The sequence below is a fragment of the Hyperoodon ampullatus genome (genome assembly GCF_949752795.1).
Source record: "Hyperoodon ampullatus genome assembly, chromosome: 1".
In the NCBI taxonomy this organism is placed as follows: Eukaryota; Metazoa; Chordata; class Mammalia; order Artiodactyla; family Ziphiidae; genus Hyperoodon; species Hyperoodon ampullatus.
In genome coordinates this window covers 157,317,503-157,337,540 of record NC_136914.1, presented here as the reverse complement: position 1 = coordinate 157,337,540, position 20,038 = coordinate 157,317,503, and the positions used below count along the sequence as shown (strand labels likewise).

Here is a 20,038-nt window from a genome sequence, read left to right as displayed (position 1 = left end):
AGTATGACAGATAAATCATATTGGTAATATGAGTAAACACCAAAAGAGAGAAATGTAATACTCATGATAAAAATTGAGACCATGATAAATGGCATAATAACAATATCATAATACCTCTTGTGTGATATCATTTCCCCTTCCTTTTTTAAATTAATTTTACTTTATTTTATTTATTTTTTTGGCTGCATTGGGTCTTTGTTGCTGCGCGCGGGCTTTCTCTAGTTGTGGCGAGCGGGGGTTACTATTCGTTTCAGTGCACAGGCTTCTCATTGCAGTGGCTTCTCTTGTTGCGGAGCACAGGCTCTAGGCACATGGGTTCCAGTAGTTGCAGCATGTGGGCTCAGTAGTTGTGGCTCGTGGGCTCTAGAGCACAGGCTCAGTAGTTGTGGCGCACGAGGTTAGTTGCTCTGCGGCATGTGGGATCTTCCCGGACCAGGGCTTGAACCCATGTCCCCTGCATTGGCAGGTGGATTCTTAACCACTGTGCCACCAGGGAAGTCCCATTTCCCCTTCCTTTAAACAATAAATAAAGCTTGCCCTTCCAAAGAGTCAAGTTAGAGCAAAGTTATTTGAAAATTTGAGTTTGGGAAACTAAGTCACATCTCGATATAAGATATTAGAGAATATAATGGCCAATCTAAAAAATCATTCTCCTTATCTGCTAGCTAAGTATGTACTATAACATAAAGAAAAATTAAAGAAGAACCCCCCCAAAAGGAAGAAAAAAAAAAAACCAAAACCAAAAAACATTTGGAAAGTATCAAGAAAGCACAGCTAATACATGGGGTTGGTGTTGTCTGGTCACTAAAAAAATGATTGAGGAATCCAGTCTAACAAATAATAGGATTTTCAAAATGCTTTTGTTTTTATAGGGTATGGTCAATAAATGCTTCTTGATTAATTTTTCCTGCTCTGGCAATGGCAGACTTGATGATTGAATTGGTTTTTAGGATACCAAATTTTTTAATACCCTAGATGTATACAGATAAAACACTTCCTAGACTATAAAATGAATGTTTCTCACGTTTGTATGAAGGTATTTTCTTAGGAAGGTCTGTTCTGCCCTGTATGTATCTTGTCCTGCCTCAGTTAAATTCCTAAGTCATTATTCTGTGAGCTACTGATAACTCATACTTTTGTAGAAATGCCTGTATTGATCTATGGATATGTTTTTAAGACAGAGCTAAGGGGCTTTCCTGAGGGGCTGGATGTGAGTGTAAGGGAAAGAGAGAAGTTACAGATGAATCCAAGCCTTTTTGGTTGAGCAATTAGAAAAAGAGACTTACCATCAAATGAGATGAAGAAATCCATGGGTGCAATAGGTTTGGAAAAGGGAAAAGATGATTTTGATATGGTCAGTATGAAATATCTATTAGTGGAAATGTTAGGTTAACACATTATTCTTATTATTCTGAAGTTCAAGAGAGAAGTATTGCTGAGAGATATAAATATGGGAGTCACTGGCATATAGTGGTATTTAAAGCCAAAAGGTCATTAACTCACAAAGAAAATGGCTATAAATGGCAAGGACTAAACATCCTACTGGTATTAGACCAGTTCCCATGCTGAAGAAATAATAAAATTAGTTTGTTGTGATTTATTCTAAGTAAACCTGTATTTTTTCCTTGGGTAAATCTATTTCCCTAAGTACCTAATTTTATAATCTGCTTTGTAAGGTAGTCCACATTCATCATTCTATAGAATAAACCTTCACTTTTTTGAAAATCAGGATATCTCTTCCATATTATATTATTCCTTTCAGATCCATGGTGATAATTGAATTGGCTTAAAACAGTGGGATAAAATCACTTCTGGGTAATAAACTTTTCCTTCTTGAGCTGAGCTGAGTAATTTTATCTGCTTATCTAAATGCAGACCCAACCAAGTTTGTAGAACCTACTAGAGTGAAAATGAGTAGCTTTTAATAAATAAGATATCAGTTTCAAAATTATGTTTTGTGAGAGAGAATTAGAGTCAGGGCAAGAACACAATCTATAGCTCTAAATTATGATACCACCTACTTCCCTCATTATTTCCCCTTATGTTTTTCCGACTCAGACATATTCATTATAAGCAGGTGTTAGAGGCAACTGTTACTAAGATGGAAAGGAATGGGAAAGTTCTTAAATATCGCTTTCTTTATACAAAAAAAACTTCAGAACATCTGTGTTCTGGACTTCCCTGGTGACGCAGTGGTTGAGAATCCACCTGCCAATGCAGGGGACACACATTCGAGCCCTGGTCCGCGAAGATCCCACATGCCACGGAGCAACTAAGCCTGTGCGCCACAACTACTGAGCCTCTCTGTAGAGCCCGTGAGCCACAACTACTGAGCCCGCGTGCCACAACTACTGAAGCCTGTGTGCCTAGAGCCTGTGCTCTGCAACGAGAAGCCACCACAATGAGAACACGTGCACCGCAACAAAGAATAGCCCCCGCTCGACGCAACTAGAGAAAGCCTGCATGCAGCAGTGAAGACCCAACGCAGCCAAAAATAAATAAACAAAATTAAAAACAAAAATCTGGGTTCTGCCCAGAACTAAGAAATATTTTTGGTGTGACTGAAATGATTATGCAAAAGATTACGCAGAAGGAACAGCAACTAAATTTCTTCCTTGTTGCCTGCATTTAAAAAATCTTTTACTTTCAGAGTAGTTTTTGTAAAATGCTATGAAAATTTAATGCATTTGTCTAGCTTTGCTTATTTTTAAACCCTTGCAGACTACTTAACATTGGAATGTGGTTACTCAATATTTATTATTAGAAAACTACCTTATAATGTACAATTTTTAGCTTTATTACAGCAGTATTTTCCTTCTCTAAGAAACTTTCTCACCCTTCTGAGATGTACCCCAAATCCTAAGATGTGAAAGGAGGAGATATGGATGACACAACACAATATACAAAAGGAAATCAAAACCAAAAAGTTGGCCTAGACTCCTAGAACAAACCCTGTACCCTGGGTCCCAGCTAAATATGAGTTAGAGGGTTATGTTATCACCTTAGTCGAAGCTGTTATTGTTAGGCCAGTATATCTGTTGTCACTAGAAAACAGCATGGTCAAGTCATACTCCCCAGTGGAGGAAAGTGTGGTGTCAGAATTTCAAGAAGGTCCAAATCAGGACACCTGTGTGCCAGATAGGCCCAGCTACACATGCGGGCTGGCCAGAGCTGCAGGACGCCGTCTGCTCAGCACATGAAATGCCAGTTTCTTTGCCGAAGATGGGTTTGAAGGATGGGATTCTTCAAAGAGAAAGCTCACCACTCAGCTGTGACATCCTTAGCCTTTCTCACATTTTAAAATAAACAATTTTAGGAAGAGGGGATTAAAGGCTTATGTCTGAGAGATGACAAGTATGGTATACTGCTAGCTCCAGAAGAATTGCCTCAGAAGTCCTCCTTCAGATCAGCATTTGGCTTTTCATTCTGGTGACTGATGAAGAATGACCATAACTCTCAGGATATTCCAGGTGTTAAGCATGTGCAAATTCCAAAAATGCTCTATGTTCTTGTCACTGGGTTTGCAACAAGCAGACCAACAAGGGAATATCTCTCTTCCCTATTCCCTTTAAGACATAATGAGACATTTGGCCCATACCTTGACTTCCTGATCTTTAATGAAAATTTGGTCAGAGAAAACATGGTGGACAACCCAGAGTCTATTGAACAATTAGTATTAATTGTCTTCCCCCCCCCACTAAAACTGACATCTAGAATAGTATAAAGTAAGACTCACTTCTTTGCAATTTGCGGGGCTGAATTTCCCACAACTTATCTTTAGGTCCTTATTTAGCAATTTATTGTTACCTTTAAGTCCCATTAGTTAATTATTAGATATTTAAAATGTTTATTTTTCTTTTAATCAATATATATACTCTACTCCCCTTGAAGCTTGTGGCAATTTTGGTTTCTTCTTCAGAGATAAGAAAACAAGGACTTCAATAGTGTTTCCAGAGTTTATATGCACAGTTCTATAAAGTTGTTAAACTCCAAAAAAAAAAAAAAAGCCAGTATGGAAAAACAATCTCACTTTTACAAAAAAAAAATGAAACTTAAGTGTTCTCCCCACTTTGCTCATCAAGGTAAAACTTCTCCATATTAAAACTGTAGTCAAATAACTACAGTTATTGAAGCTGATCTATCACGGGACCACAGATACCAAATATTGAGCTTGCTCATAATGTATAGAGTCACTTTTCTAGCATCTTCCTTCCTGCCTAACTGCCTACCTCAAATATTTACTCAGTGCTCTGCACATGACAGATGCTATAGGGTATTGAGAAAATTAATGTAATGTTATTAATTTAGTGAAATTAATGTAAATTTCTTGGCATAAAGTAGGTGTTCAACAAATGTTAGTTGCACTATCTTCTAGAAGCAAGGGCCCATGTATTGCCTAGATATCCAATCACAGTACCAACCACCCTCATGCTGGCTGTAGGATATTGGTAGGAGTGTGCTGGAGGTGTACAGTCACAACACATAATATCAGATTGCATTATCCATGGGTAGGCAATGAATACAATTTGGAGGTTGGCCTGTTTATCCTGTTTGGTCTTGTGATTAAGTCACAAGTAGCTCTCAGTTATGTTCTTCCTTTCCTTTCCATGCATCTTAGCTGCAGATTATCATTCCTTCAAATCCTTATATTAAATCTTATTATGGTGATTGCTATTGGCTCTTCATTGAGTGTGCAATTCTTAAATCTGGTAGCAGGGATTTGAAATCAATAATTTGTCCGGTGCTCTGGCCCCTCTGCCTTGATTCCCTAAGATATTTTAAATAGCCCTTGAAGATTAAGAACATCTTGGTCCCACCCCCAGAGCATTTTCTCCAGCTAGTCTCTGACTCTCCCAGAAGTGGACTTTTAAAAAAAAAAATTACTGGTGAGGTTGGGCTACAATTTTTTTTTTATTGATGTCTACTGAGAATCAGAATTATATTTTTTGGTCTTATTTTTTTAAGTGACAGGACATCAAATATAGTTGTTATTTTGTGTCAAAAGCTTATATTTTCTACCAATACACACACTCCAATCCAATTTGTAATCAATCACTGGGGTGGCTATGGCACAAGACCTGACTGTTGGTCACTCGTGTTTTTAACAATGAGAACCAAAAAAGACTAAAATTTAGTCACAATGTGTTGCAGCTGGTGTGGCCAGGACCCCACTGGAAATGTAATTTCAAGAAGATTTTTCTTGTTAAGAAGCCATTTCCTTCTGAAGAGTGTTGGGAAGATAGCAGTAGGGCAAATAGGCAAGTAAGGAAATTTACAAGGATTTCCAAAGAGCATTTTGGAAGCATTGTATTAATTTTGAACAATTGCCAAAACATTTTTACTGAGTTAAGCCATTTAGCCTTTTCTCTGAAACTTTAATAGGATATGTTTGCATTAAAAAAATAACTTATGACAGACATTTTTTTTTTGGCCTCAGTGCATGCATTTTTACTAAGTGGCACATGAAGTAACGTGTGTCACCAGACTGGACTCTATGGCATTGCACTGTGTATGATTTGTTCCTGCCTCTTCTTTCAGGAAAAGAGTGGGTTTGGGGTGGGGAACATACTACTGGTTTGCACTCATTAACTGCTTCCTGAAAATGATGGTTTACTGAGGAACGGTAACTATGCTACATACATTTCGACCAGGTTCTTCTAATAGAGAGGACCCGGTTACAAAATAATATTACAGATTTTTTTTAAGACTATCAACCAAACTGAGGGTATACCACCTTAAAGCAATCAACACTGAAACGTTTATAATTATAACCACAATACTGACTCCGTGACTCAGAATGCCTTTTGGAACTTTTCGGAATTGTTTTCAGAAAGTACACTACATTTCTTTGACTGACGTCCTCACCTTCTGCGGGACATTTCGTTTATGGAAACAACACAAAGCCACTCAGAGCCAAGGATTTTGAATGTGATGTGTTGGTCAATATATATAATCTTGTTTATGGTCATAAAATTATGGTCTAAAATAAATAAACATGTAAACTACTTCTGAAGTTAGTTTCAAAAGAAAGGTCTAAATGACAATATCAGAGGAATGAGTTTTCTGCAGTGACTAATTTGGAAAAATAATGTTTGAGCATGTTTGTTAAAAAAATCTATGACATCATTTTAAACTTGCACATTTATCACATTCTTGCTTTGATATATTTCAGCACACATTCTATTCTGTTCCTCCGCCTTACCTGTAGGAAGATCTTGTCTACTTTACCTAATACAACCCCTCTACCATCTGTTCTGAAGTCACCAGACTCCTACCCTCCTACTAGTGCAACCTTGTTATTTCTTACCATGCTTCTTATTCCTTGTAAACCTGCCTCTTTCCACTTATGTTTCCTTAGTGCTTTGTAAATGAAACTAGGATCAGACTTCCTCAGGGAGCAGTGATGCATTTACAAAGGAAAAAAAATCAAAATTTAATTCCTTCCAAAATATTTGGAAAAGAAAAGGCAGGCACCACCTCTTTACATTATCACCATAATGTCTAGCATGTCAGACCTTTTCCTGACTGCTGATGAAAACAGTCTTACTCTTCCAGGGCATCCTGACTGTTCATCAAGGGAACCAGAGTATACTCCATGAAACATGACTAAAATAGCTTGATTACATTTTCTGTTAATGAGGAAGTGTTTTTTGTTGTTGTTGTTTTGGGGGTTTTTTTGCGGTACGCGGGCCTCTCACTGTTGTGGCCTCTCCCATTGCGAAGCACAGGCTCCGGATGTGCAGGCTCAGCGGCCATGGCTCACGGGCCCAGCCGCTCCGTGGCATGTGGGATCTTCCCGGACCGTGGCACGAACCCGTGTCCCCTGCATTGGCAGGTGGACTCTCAACCACTGCACCACCAGGGAAGCCCAGGAAGTGTTTTTACCTAGAGATTGATAGCCAGCTTTGTTTTATCCATGCTTCACTTACAGCAGAGAGCAGAATGTTCCCATTCTTAACATAATTAAAGTTAACTAGATAACTAAGAGATACAAGTATTCATCCTTAAAAATCTTTTAAAAAAGGAAAACTCACCAAATTGCTCAGCTCTCATACTGTATTGAAAATAGAGGCCTGAACTGGACAATATCTGGGATCCTCTTTCAACCTGAAAATTCCAGCTGGATTCCTCAAATACACTACACTTGTTTTTACGGCTACTTATACCAAGGGCCCAGCGTAACATATGTGTCTAATAAATGTTTGCTGACTGTGATCATAGCATCTAATACATCTAAGAAGTAAGTAAGCAATTAACAAGTTGACTGGCTTACCAGAAGAACTTAATCACATCTAGATTCTAAAATATCCCAATAAAAAGTCTCTAGCTGGATTCTCTGGCCTCCAGTTTATATGAGGATGCAGCATAGCATGATTAAGTAGACAGACTCAAGTAAGACTGCTTGGCTTTAAGTCCCATCTCTGCCACTCATCAGCTGTGTGGCCCCAGGGACAAAGTAAGAGAAACAAGATAATTGATGACACTGTGTGCCAAGTTGAGAAGTTTAGACTTCATTCTCTAGAAATGAACATTTCTAGAGGACCCTTATCGGATTTTTACTTTAGAAAGCTCACTTTAGAAGTAGTGTGGAGGATGGTTTGGAGAAGCACAAAAATACCACAAAATTGTAATGTTACCCTGGGAAATGATAATGGTCTGAATCAAGGCAATGGCAGTTGGGATGACAATAAAACAACAAAAGAGATCAATATTAAAAAAGAAGTAGAATCCTATCAATTAGAGCATAATTGCCTAGGAGCAGGGATGGCAAGCCGGAAGCCTAGACTGTTTCTAGCTTGGACAAATGTTTGGGTGAGATTCCTGTACGTGGAACATGAAAGATCAGAACTACTACACTGTTCATTAGGAAATGCCTACTTAGGAAAACAATAATATGTTTCCACCAGCTTTGAAAAATACCCACTTTCCTGTTGGAAGAGTTTGTGGCAAAATATATTTTGTCTGTCACAGTTCACGTGATCTCACACCCATACAGCTTGACTTTATAATTGGCTATTTCTCTGAACTTTATCCATTGTGAATCCTGTAACCTATAATGTGCCCAAAATATGACACTCAAGTTTAGTTTTAGAGCTTTAAAGATACATTTACTTCTATTATTGAGGCCCTTATAATGCCTTTCCAAGATGTTTTAAAAATATATAAACAGTAACACATCTCATACATGATAGAATAAAAACACATAGGGCTCTTCTTGAATGTTATAGACAGGATATTCTAATAGCAGGCTGTTTGTAGCCTGCAAGAATAAAAATAATAATCCTTATAATAATACCACTAAGTTCTAATAAGAAATGTGGAAGAATTACTACTGGTACTGAAATTTTTGATGAAATACAAGAAAATCAAGACAAATAGGCAAAGAAAGGAAACAAAACCAAAAAACACCTTCCACTTTCAGTCTTTCTTCCCTAAAAAAATAAAGGCAATCTGTCAAAACAGAAACTGAATTTATGATTCCAGAATCATAAAATCCAACTCGAATAACTCATTCTCGGGTTGATTCTGTCTAATTCAGATTTGTCTTTCATAAATTCAGAGTAGAAAGGCCTTAATTTTGTTTTTCATAACATAACCTCTAATGATGTAATACAAATAAACAATATTTTGTTTTTTGCAAAGAGATAAGAAAAGACACTATTGTCACAGCTCCCACTTTACTGATAAGAAAACTAAGGCTTAAAGGTGTTAGATGATTTCTTCAATGTCCAGCATATTGAAAAATAGGCTAACCAGGTCTTCTGAATCTTTATCCCAGGCTCTGTCAAGCTCATCTGCTGTCCTATGTAGAAACTGTAGCCATCTTCAACTGCATATTCTTAGAAATAAAGTATGATGATACACATGGCATACACCCAGAAAGAACAATACTAATGTGGGATAACAGATTAACATGGAAATTAATTAACAGGAAACATTCAAGGACCAAACACAGCATTGTTATAAGTCAGTTACTCCTGGAAGTAGAGAGAGAGCCAGAGGTTAGGCACATCCCAAGATGAAGAGTTCCACCACATCTAGGCCAGCGGCTGACACGACAGTTGCAGAAGGGAAGGTGGGAGAGGTCTGAGATGGTGGATGCTTCTCTCCATGAAAACCCGCCTGCCTCTGCTTTCCATCTCCCTGAACTGGGGCTGATTCCTCAAGTACTACCAATCTCTGAGCATAATGCCCTGAGTTCCCTCAGGGTGAGGACAGTAGCAAATGAGTCAGTGGTTTTTCAAACTACAGGTTTTGATCCGTCATTTCTATAAGTAATGACCAGTATTTAAAAGAGAGAGAGCAAAGAGAACAGAACAAGAGAAGAGTGCAGAGTAGAATAGAAGGAAAGGACTTAAAGACTCACTGCATCTTAAAAGTATTTATTGTTGAAACTTTTTTTTCAAGGGTGTGTGTGTGTGTGTGTGTATACGTATGTGTACTTGATCCAATGTAAAATATATTTCTTTGGTACAGACTTTCTTTAGCCAGGCTTATTAAGGTATTATGAATGAAAAAGCAAGCAAGGATAATATAGTCAAAGCCACATCCTTTCATTAATTTTGCTTAAATCCTACTGACACCGTTGGAATCATGACATAGTATTCTTTGCCAGTACATTCTGACATACACAAATTTAGAGCTGAAAAAAGAGCTCTACCTATAATTTCTCTCCCATCAGTTTTTTAATCAACTGAATTTAATTCTTCTACAGAGCTTTGTTATTATTTGAAAGGCTTGTGTTAGAAGTCAGAAGATCCAAGTTCCAGCAGAAGTTCCTTTGTCACAGGCATTATTTGTAGTACATTGTGCAGATCATGACTGTCTCCTAAATTGGTTCCCTCATATGTAAAATGAGCGAGTTAAACTAGGTGATTTCTAATGTATCTCCTGGCTATAGCTATGCCCACTTTAGTCTCTTGTACAAGTTCTTGAAACTTGTAGATAAAAAGGTTCTCTTGTTTCTTTGTATAAAGCTCTCCATCTTGATTAATAATTATTAAGCACATTTGAAGAATCCTCTTATTCAGTTATTAAAGAGGCAAGCACTTTTAAGAGTCTATCAGGTGGAAAATAAATGTTAAGGAAGCGTTTTATACTAGAAATTAGTAATTATTTATAAAATGGCAAGTAGCAAAAAATTACTCTTTAGTGCGTAGTTCAAGCTATAAAAATAAACATTATATACTGCTTAACATATGTATTGCATATTATAATATGTAACATTTCATGAGCATAAATAGTAGATACTTTCATATTCTCATCAGACACTAATTGATGTAACAAGTCCATCATAGAGAAAAAAAACTGGAGGCCCTTTACATCCAAAGCATTCACATAAATAGAGTTCAAGAAACAAAAGCACCTGTCTTGATAGGAATCTACACAGGTTTATTTCATGTTCAGTAAGTGACGAAAGGGAAAAGAGCATGAGAAGTTGGGGCAATCAGACTTGATTCTTGTGGCCTGCATTAGTCTAACCCGGGGCACTTTTTAGCAGACTTTTTTGATAGCAATGAGAAATCATAAAGACTTTGTTGCCTGACTCCTGACAATTTGTAGTTAACCGTAAACGGTTTAATTTTTGATATGGAGATTTTTTGTTTGTTTCTGCAAGGACTTCAAAACAGTTGAGCAGGCAAGGGGGCTCAGGAGTTTTTACCAAGAACATCTGCATATGTGACAAATGATTTCAAAGAAGGAAATAATATCAGCAAAGAAAAGAACACGGAACAGAAAGAAAAGAGGACTGGGGAGAGAATGTGAAGGAATGCCCACGTTTATGGGCAGAAGGTTGTGGAGGAATCAGTGAAAGAAATAAAGAGGAACAAACCAGAGAGGAAAAGAAAACTATGTAATATTACAGAAGGAAGGGGCTATATTAGGTATAAAAGACAGAAGACAACAGAGTACAGAGGATGGTTACTGGAAAAAAGACTTTGGCTTTCGAGTGACAAATTAACACAGCACTTGTTCACAGTGCCAAATTCCAAATGGTTAAGATGAAGTTACAATGAGCAAGTGAAGACTATTATTTGAATGTGAGCTGTCATTTCAGTTGGTTTTAAATGACAATTTTCCCCATCCTCCCACGTGAATGAAGTTTTTTAGTTCATTACCAAATAGAAACTCTTATTGGCAAACAGTTTGTATCCAGTATGTTAAAAGAACTTTATCCCATACTTCAATGAGATGACTTTCACTCTGAATTTAACATTATTAAAATATTTCCAAATTACCTGAATCATGAAAAAAGAACTCAAAACAAATAAACAAACAAACAAGTAAAGGGAATGACACGAGAATAATGAGCTCCAAATTTCTGAGTCCTCTTAGCAGGACAGTCTGACACTCAAAGAGAGTTATAAGTCTTCCAAATTCTCAGCAAGCCCTTTGGGCTCCAAGCACTGTGCAGAAAGTGTCAAGAAGCTTGCCTTGGCATAGGCTATCTTACTTTGGAGAATATCAAATGAATGCTGTTGGCAGCAGACCATAACATGTTGTTCAATTATTTTGGTCCCCATGTTTAAATAACTAATATTGCCATAGTTTTTAGGACCTCTCCTTACCATGGTTGTATTTTTAGTCTGCTATACTCTTGCTTCTGTGTAATTTCATCAATTTTCAATTATGTGCTATTTTGCTTAAGTTTTACAAGACAGCACTGACTTACCATCACTTTAAATTCTAACAGTCAGTGCAAGAAACATGATAGCGTGTGTGTGTGTATGTGTGTGTGTGTGTATTTTGTCTTGCTTTGTTCTGTTTTACAATTCTTGGCCTTGGTATAACTGAGTTCATTTGTTTCCTTCATGTACATCACATGCATTCATTTAGTTACTCCTTCCCATCTTGGTGGGGAAAATTAAGCAGCCACTTTCTATTTCGTGCAGGAGCACTTGACCTTACTTATTTCTGTAATGGTAACAGTAATAATGGCATCAGTTCAATGACTAAGTGCACTTTCCTCTTCCTCCCTGTTGCCCAGTAAGATGAGTATTGTTACTATTATGGTTGCTACTGTTATCCTATTTTACAGATTTTTTAAAAAAGACCAGAGGTTAAATGGCTTTTCCATAGACATTAAGCTAGCCAGCTGAAATTTGGAAAAATTCCCCTAGGAATTCTGTTAGGAAGCTGTAGTGCTGCAGTGTTGCTACAGTTCAACTGATGCTCTGAAAGGCAGCTCAGAGGGGTCAAAAGTAAAGAAAAAACAAAAGCAATAGCAGGTTCTAAACCTAGACAGCTTCCCCCAATCTGATCAGAATGTGAGGGATGCCAGCCAGACCAACTTCAAGCCACTGGAGAGAAGCCATTGAGAAGGCCTCCACTTTGCTGATGTCAGTGGGCACGTGGCATCATTTAGATGAAAGATGATGGGTACTGGGGACTGTATGGTGGTTACCATGAGAAAAAAAGAGAAAAATAGGATCTATGCAATAGCATTCCCTTCTATTTGGGGCAACGCAATAATTTAATGGGAAAGAGTAAGAGAAAGAAAGAGGTGTGTATGTGTGTGTGTGTGTGTGTGTGTGTGTGTGTGTTTCCTTGTTGACAGTGAATTCTCCCTGGCAGGGAGGCAAGTAAAGGCAGAGATGAAACTAGTGTACTACTATGTGCGTGCTTTTGTACCCATGAACTGCTATCATACTTTGGTTACTCAGAGTAGCAATTGGCATCAACAGAGGGTTTGGGTTTTGCTATGGTTTTAATGAATGTAGAGTTATATCCATGTCATTAGAAAATAGAATAGAGAAGAATAAAATAAAGGTCCACGTTTCCTCTCAAGTCCACACTGTATGGATATTGTATCCATATTGTATATTGCAGCATACTGTAGCACATGCTCTGGTAGTTAAATATGCAGGCTCTGACACTAGATCGCTTAGGTTCGTATTCTGGCTTTCTCCACTTACTGCTGTGTGACTTGTACAAATTGCATAACCTCTCTGTGTCTAAGGAGAATTATTGTTGTATCATTTATAAAAATAAGGATGATGTTAGGACTTGCTCCAAAGGCTGCCGAGAGAATTAAAAAATTAATTCAAATGAAGCATTTGGAGCAGTGCCTGGCACAGAGTAAATAATCAATAAATGGAACCTCTTACTATAATTTGATGTGTGCTATAACTATTTGCAAGCCAGTTTAAGGAAATAATATCTGAAAATCACTGTTTTCTTCTAGTCCTGGGAAGAAAGAACATTATTATTCCACATGGTAAAGCATAATTTGGAGAGCTAACATTTTTTAGGAGATATTTGGACGGATCCACCACTTTAAGAAGTCTCTCCCCCTAATTGTGATGCTTTGTTTTGCCACTTAATGTACTTATTCATTCATTGATTTTATTTGTTTGCTTTAGACAGGTTGGGACAGTTAAAATGTTGCATGATAATGAAATATTTAAATTTGAGCTATTGTGTGTGCCAAATTATAATACATAAGTAGAATCAACCAATTAAATTAGATGCTGTAATATATTTTAAAGGATATCTGATGCATATTTGTCCCTTTTATCTAACTATGGAAGAGAGATAAGTAACTTTTTAAAATATTTACTACTTTTGTGTTTTGCTGATTTTATTTCTACATTTATTTGAAGCACATAGATAAATCTAAGCTAGTATTAAGATCCCACAAATATAGTCTCTTATTCAAGTTCATTGGTTGTGGATAAAAGTTAGAATATAATAATTCTGTTTTTAGTGCTGCATAAACTGAGTTAAAATACAGCAATTTATATCTGATATTGAAATCCCTTCCACCTTAAAGGTTTCTGATTTAATTTACCATTACTAAGACAAGGATTTATGGGATGAACTCTCCCTGAGGACCCTGATTAGATGTTGGTGTTATTCATGGCCTTCCTTCCTTGTTTCAAACCCAAAGAAGTGGGCAATAACCTAAAATTGTTAGCGTGAGAGACTCATTGGGAAGCCACAATTTAAAATATTTGGATGGTGACTTTCCTCCTGTGGACAGATGTTCCTATCAAAAAAAATCTCCCATATTTTATATCAGTTGACCTCTGTGTTTGGGAGAATGGTTTATATTTATTCTAAAAAAAAAAAAAACCCAACAATTAGAGATAAATATGTTGTTCTCTCATTCCCAGAAAGTGGGGACAGAGAAAGAAAACAATTAACTTCTGCTTTCCTTAAACAGTAATACTAAACTTTTCTTATACGTTCCACATTTAATCTTTCTATGTAATCTTAAAGCAATCCTACACAACACAAAAGTCTATCTATTAATTATTATTAATTTTGTTTTGAGGGTTGCTTCAGATTTTTTTTAAAAATGACTCAATAAGAGGAATATAAATATAGCATAAATCTTTTCAATGATTGAATAATAAACTAGGAGCAGCTTTATCTCCTTTTCATGGATGAGTACAAGTGACTAGAGGTATAATGAAATAAAACAACTTAAAAGGGCATTCAGGGAGTCACAGACAGAAATAAGATTGTAATTCATTTCAATGTTACATCAATACCAAAGAGTGAACAGCCAGAAGAGACTGAGTCTAAAATAGTAAATATATTGAGTATTATAAAGGCCTCTATAATTTAACAGATCATTTTAATGTACACAAAACGATTGTGCAGGGAAAAGAAGAGGAAGCGGCAATATTCTTCTAGGACAGAATATACGTTACCTTTCTCTTACGTTGCTTTCTCTACTTTAAAAATTGTAAGATTTGAAACATCCCAGGAAGGAATATGTATCAGAGGGGAGTGCTAAAGAAGACTATGGTAGGGTCAAAGTCACAGCTGGAGTGAGTTTAAGTAACCTTGTCCTTTACTCTCTCTCCTCTAGCACAGAAATAAAATGATGGATGCCCTTACTTAGATTATCATTAAAATACTTTTCTTGCTATTCACGAGGTAACTTTCACTTGTATCAACCATCAATTCTCTACTATCCACAGTGAAAGAAAAGAAGTAGTGTAGTGTAGATTATTTCAAATATTTTTTATTTTGAAAAATTTAATTTAAAAACTGATTTGCTTTCCTAGTTATGTGTAGTATTAGTTGATGTCCAGAGGAGATAGCAAATATTTATCCTCTAGCAGGGGAAAGTTGGACTGGGGTTTAAAAAAAAAAAAGCCATGGATAATTTTAGAAAGTGAAGAAATCACCTACAGAAAATAGGGTATATAGTTTTTTCAATGAGCATATTTATGAGTGTTTGTGCATACAAATAGATACAGCATTTTTATTAAAGAAAATGCAATATACAAATATGAGTGTTCTCTAACCAATGTCCTCAAGCTTCTGTTTCAATGTATATCAAGCGTTCTTTTCTCACAACATAACTTCATCCAAACCACTGTCCTTCAAGCATCAAAATTATATCAGAAAATAATGGAATCTGAATTTACATTACCAATTTCACCTTCGTTTTAGAGACACATGCCAGGAAGCCTATCTACCTTTAAAATATAATTATTTTCCACAGTTCTCATCATAACTTTGAAAAATATTTCAAAATCATACAGCATTGTGTTCAAATTAATCTGCCAGTCTAAGACAAAGTAAGGAGTAAAGACTAAAAGAAGCTATTACAAACACATTCCAAAGGTTTTTCATTCTCAAAAAAAAAATCACTGTTAATTTCAAGGGTAAATTGATTTTATAAGTTGCTTTACTTTTTTAAAATCTGTCTTTAAGGTGGCCTGTAAAACTTGATACCTCATGCTCCAGAGGTGATGTTGAACAACAGTGTACTTAATCAGAATATATTTAAGCACATAATATTGAATGTTTTGTTTAATAATACTTTTGATTTAGAAAATTTGCTTTAGAAATTGAGATATATAAATATTGATATATATGTTAGTAACAGTCCTACAATCTAATTTATCCCATATACATACACACACTACCTTTTAAAACATTAATAATAGATGCAAAAGGAAAGTCAAAGTAAAATATTAATGTGAATAATTCAGTAAAATAATTTTTGCTACTTCTGTATCGATTCACCTGAATGAATTCAATTTTCGATGTCAGTTTCCAATCATAACTCATAACTGCATCTTTGAAAGCAAACCTAAGAATGAGAATTTTAACAACCCTGGAGAACAGTTCATTTTCTTTGAGCACCCTCTAAATCTTTCCTGAAATTCAAAGGCTAGTCCTCCAGAAGTGATTTACAAATGATTCACCTTGCTGACAGGACAAGTAGAATTCCTACTAATTAGAATGTTTTCTTCATATGAAATCAGCTATGGTGAATCAAGAAAACCTTGGCGCCAATTTAGTCTCATTTTCACTTTTGTAGATTAATGAATTATTAAGTTTCTTCAGTAATTTCTTCTGCAATTGCAATATAATTTTTATTTTAATTCTCTATTCTGAAAGTAAATCAGGAAAAATAGACCATTATTCAATTTTCACTTAAGGAAAAGGAGACCAAAGACTAAGTTTCTGATATGCCTACTTGAAGTTATATCTTACAGTCTCTGGTTCCTGTACCTCTGAAATGCATACAGTTCAGTATCATCAATCAAAGATTGGGGACGGGGAGACAACCAGACTTATTAGGCCTAAGGATGACACTACATAATTAGCTAGTTTTATCAGTTGGCATTTTACTTACAAATTTTCTCAATCAATCATGTTATGATGGATAAAAATTCAGTTCAGCTACATTTTACTTCTAAAGTTTTTCTCCTTAAAAGGATGTGGCATCTTCTGTTTTGAATAGTCTTTCTAATTTCCATTCCATTATTGAAAATAAGAGTACTAAGAATTTTGGTAACCACCTAACTAGTGGAAGAAAGAAGATAAAGAGACCCATAAATATTCAAACAATTCCTCTTTCTACTTCAAAGAAGAAAGATTTTTTCTATTTCTTCCTTCATAACAGTACACATTTTAGATCACCCAATAAACAAGTGAGAAGCCAGAATATACAAAAGATAATCCTTTTATTTTCCAGCTATCTTACTGTGAGTCAACTTAATGTTTCAATTCTATGTTACCATTGTCTCTAATAAGTTGTAATTTTCTCACAAACCCAATGTCAAATTTTAAGGATCCTGTATTATAATTAAGTAAATATAATGAAATATATTCCATAGGACCACTAAGTTATGGAAAGCATACAAGACATTCAACTCAAAAAAGAAAAAAAAAAAGAAAAATTCAACTCATTTATAAAATAAATCAATCTTCAATTTGAAGACATGCGAAACAGAGTCACAACCTCTTTAAGGAGCAGATATTTGGAGAGATAGAAAAATAAGCACACATATTTTATACATATTTATATGCAAATATGCTACCAAAACATAAAGGATAAGCCAGGTTCTGGGATGGATGCATCCCACAGTCTAACCTATGTAACCCTATGGCTAGCGGCAGTGCTGACGTAACTGATAATTTGACTGAGGAACATCAGGTGTTAGGGCCCAGTGGTGACGGAAACAGAAAGCCCTTTGCAGAAACTCACAGAATGTACATGGATTAGAATCAAAAGGAACCTCAAAGATTATTGGGTCCATCCCTCTGTTCTTGGCTAAACTAAACCCAGCTCTTTTCAGCAACTGACAAGGTTGAATTTGAAGTCAGTAGCATTAGAAAAAAATCTGATGACTTGGACTGAGAGCATCCTTTCATTCTAATCTTTGACCCAGCACATTATGGACTTCTAAGAGAAGTCCATTCCTATTGAAAATGGCAGGGTGTTCGCCAAGGAAGAGAAAAACGGAATGAGAGTGGTCTTGTAAGTGTGGATGGAGGTATGTACACATGTGTGAGAATATGCACAGGACATGTATGCATGGAGTGTGTATGCAGATGTATAGTTTATTTCTCTTGAGACTTAAAAAAAAGAACTACTGTGGTTGCAGGCTTTGTATTCCTTTGAGAGGATAGCTGAAATGTTTGACATTTCAAAGCCCAGGAAGCATTCTGGAACTGCAAAACGAGCAAAACTCTCCCCGTGAGAGGGCACTAGGGGGCCAAGCGGAGCAGAATCTTCCCTCGCTGTCCAACCAGGACGGCCTTGGTTGTCAACCTTCGCTCTGCCGCCTGCGCTGGGGGCAGGGGCAGCGGAGGACGCCAAGAGCACGCACAGCAGCTGCAGCAGGATCCTCTCATAAAACAAGGAAACCCAGGATCTGTGGGGCAATGAGCCGCCTTTACGGGTTGACAGTTGTGCTGTGGCTGTGCCCGTGCTGCTTGGCAAACTGGCTTTCGGTTTTGGCTTCGCAAAAAAGGAGCGGAAGGGGGAGCTATAGTGGTTCCCAGTGCCCGCAGGGCCCCCTCTCCTGGCCGCTGTGTGCTGGCCACTACGGGTGCAGAGTGTGCGCACTCGTGTCTCTCTGTGTCTGCTTGTGTAAGTGTTTGCATGACTGTCAATCTATCTGTCTGTGTGACAGAGAAACAAAGATGCTCGCGGAAAGTTCCCTTTGGAAAATAAACCTCGGGAGTTTTCCTTGCTATGTCCCAGGCACCCTGGTCCTCCGTAACTATGATACTGCCATTGTCGCTTCGTTATTTTGTTTCCTCCGGGATGATTTATATCCAGGAGTGAGAAATGCACGTTTATTGAAGTTTTCTGTATGTGACCTTACTTCATGGAAATGAGAAAGTGGCTGGGAAGGAAGGAGAACCTGAAAAACGGTAAATTCCCTCTTCGGATTGTGAAATGAAACAGTTAAGAGCCCAGAAACTGGACTCAGACTGTCCGGATTCAAATCCCGCTCTGCCACTTACACTAACTGTGTGCCGTGGGCAAAGAGCTTCTACTCGGTGCCTAAGTTTGTTCATTTGCAGGATAGGGATAGAAACAGCGCCCAGCTCATAGGATTGTGAAGATTAAACATATGTAAAACGCTTAGAACAGTACCTGACACATAACAGTTGCTGTGTGTTAGCTATTAACATCATCCTCCACATCCACTGTGTTAAATGTGGAGAAGGACTATTCGGGCCCTTTCCCCCATCTGCACTAGATCTCCGTACATGCCCATTATATCCCCAAGCAAAGATGAAAAAGTACCCTCCCGCGCCCGCTCCACACCCGCCAGCACTCGCAGTCACCCAGCCACCCCCGCCCGTGTAGACGTGCATCTGCGAACCCCTCCCCAGCCGTCCTGCGCGCCACACCTGGGGGCGCACTCGGGGGCAAAGGCAACTGAAGTGTCCGAGCGTGCCGGTCCCTACCTCTCCTGGCTGAAGAGTGCATTGGGGGTATTTTCCTACCTGCCCCAGGTTTTTGCCCTTCTTACTGCCGCCGAAAGCCAGTCCTTGGTATGTGCCCGCAGATCGATTGGCGGCCTGGGCTGGCGTCTCCCCGCCCAGAGAGGACTTGATGGAGTTGAGTTTGGCCCGCGAGCTGCCGAACTGGGAGCTCTCCACCATCAGCACCGCGGCCAGTAGGAGCAGGCAGCGGGAGGAGTCCTTGCCCCGCATCAACGCGGCCATCGCCTGGCGAGGGGTCCCCAGGGAGGGGCAAAGCCCGCAAGGGTGCGGGTACAGAGGGAGGGAGGACCCCAACACGGGGCCCTACGCGCGGGGCGCCGGGACTCGCAGAGACTCTGTTTTCCCCCAACCCCACTTGGCTTTGGGGGCCCAGCACCGTGTGAACTCAGTCTCACGCCTCAGACCGGGAGGGAGCGCGACCCAAGCAAGACCTGCTTCTCCGCCAGGGCAGGAAGTTCTGCAGTAACTGGAAGCAATCAAAGGCGAGGCGCCTTCTTGCCAAGGAGGCGTGACCCGAGGTGCAAGAAGCCCCAGCGCCACGGCCCGCACCGCTTCCGTTGCTCCTTGCCCCGCACCTCCGAGGTCCCGCCCGGTTCTCCGCGGTCCAGTCCTCCTCCCAACTGCTCAAGAGGTCCACATTAGTTCCTTCGCCTTCGGCCTCAGTTGCGTTTTCTCTCCTCTTTTCCTTCCCTACCCCTTACTTCTCAACCTTTGCAGGACATAAGTCCTCCTTTTCAAAGTTAGCGGGCACTAGATGGGGGATCAGGAACCTCCCCCAGACAAGACCCTTGAGGTCTGAGGCCAGCCACCGTCCCGCACG

General features: G+C 38.3%; 1 protein-coding gene across 1 annotated transcript in view; it reads right to left on the bottom strand.

Annotated features, from left to right (window-relative positions):
• DKK2 (dickkopf WNT signaling pathway inhibitor 2) overlaps positions 1 to 19,440 on the bottom strand; it is a gene marked incomplete at its 5' end in the record, with an annotated part of 120,360 nt that extends 100,920 nt beyond the window's left edge. The window contains one exon of the mRNA XM_079709796.1: positions 19,219 to 19,440. Coding sequence (XP_079565922.1) covers positions 19,219 to 19,440 — 222 coding nt within the window. The remainder of the gene's footprint in view (positions 1 to 19,218) is intronic.
• Between the last annotated feature and the right edge of the window lie 598 nt (positions 19,441 to 20,038).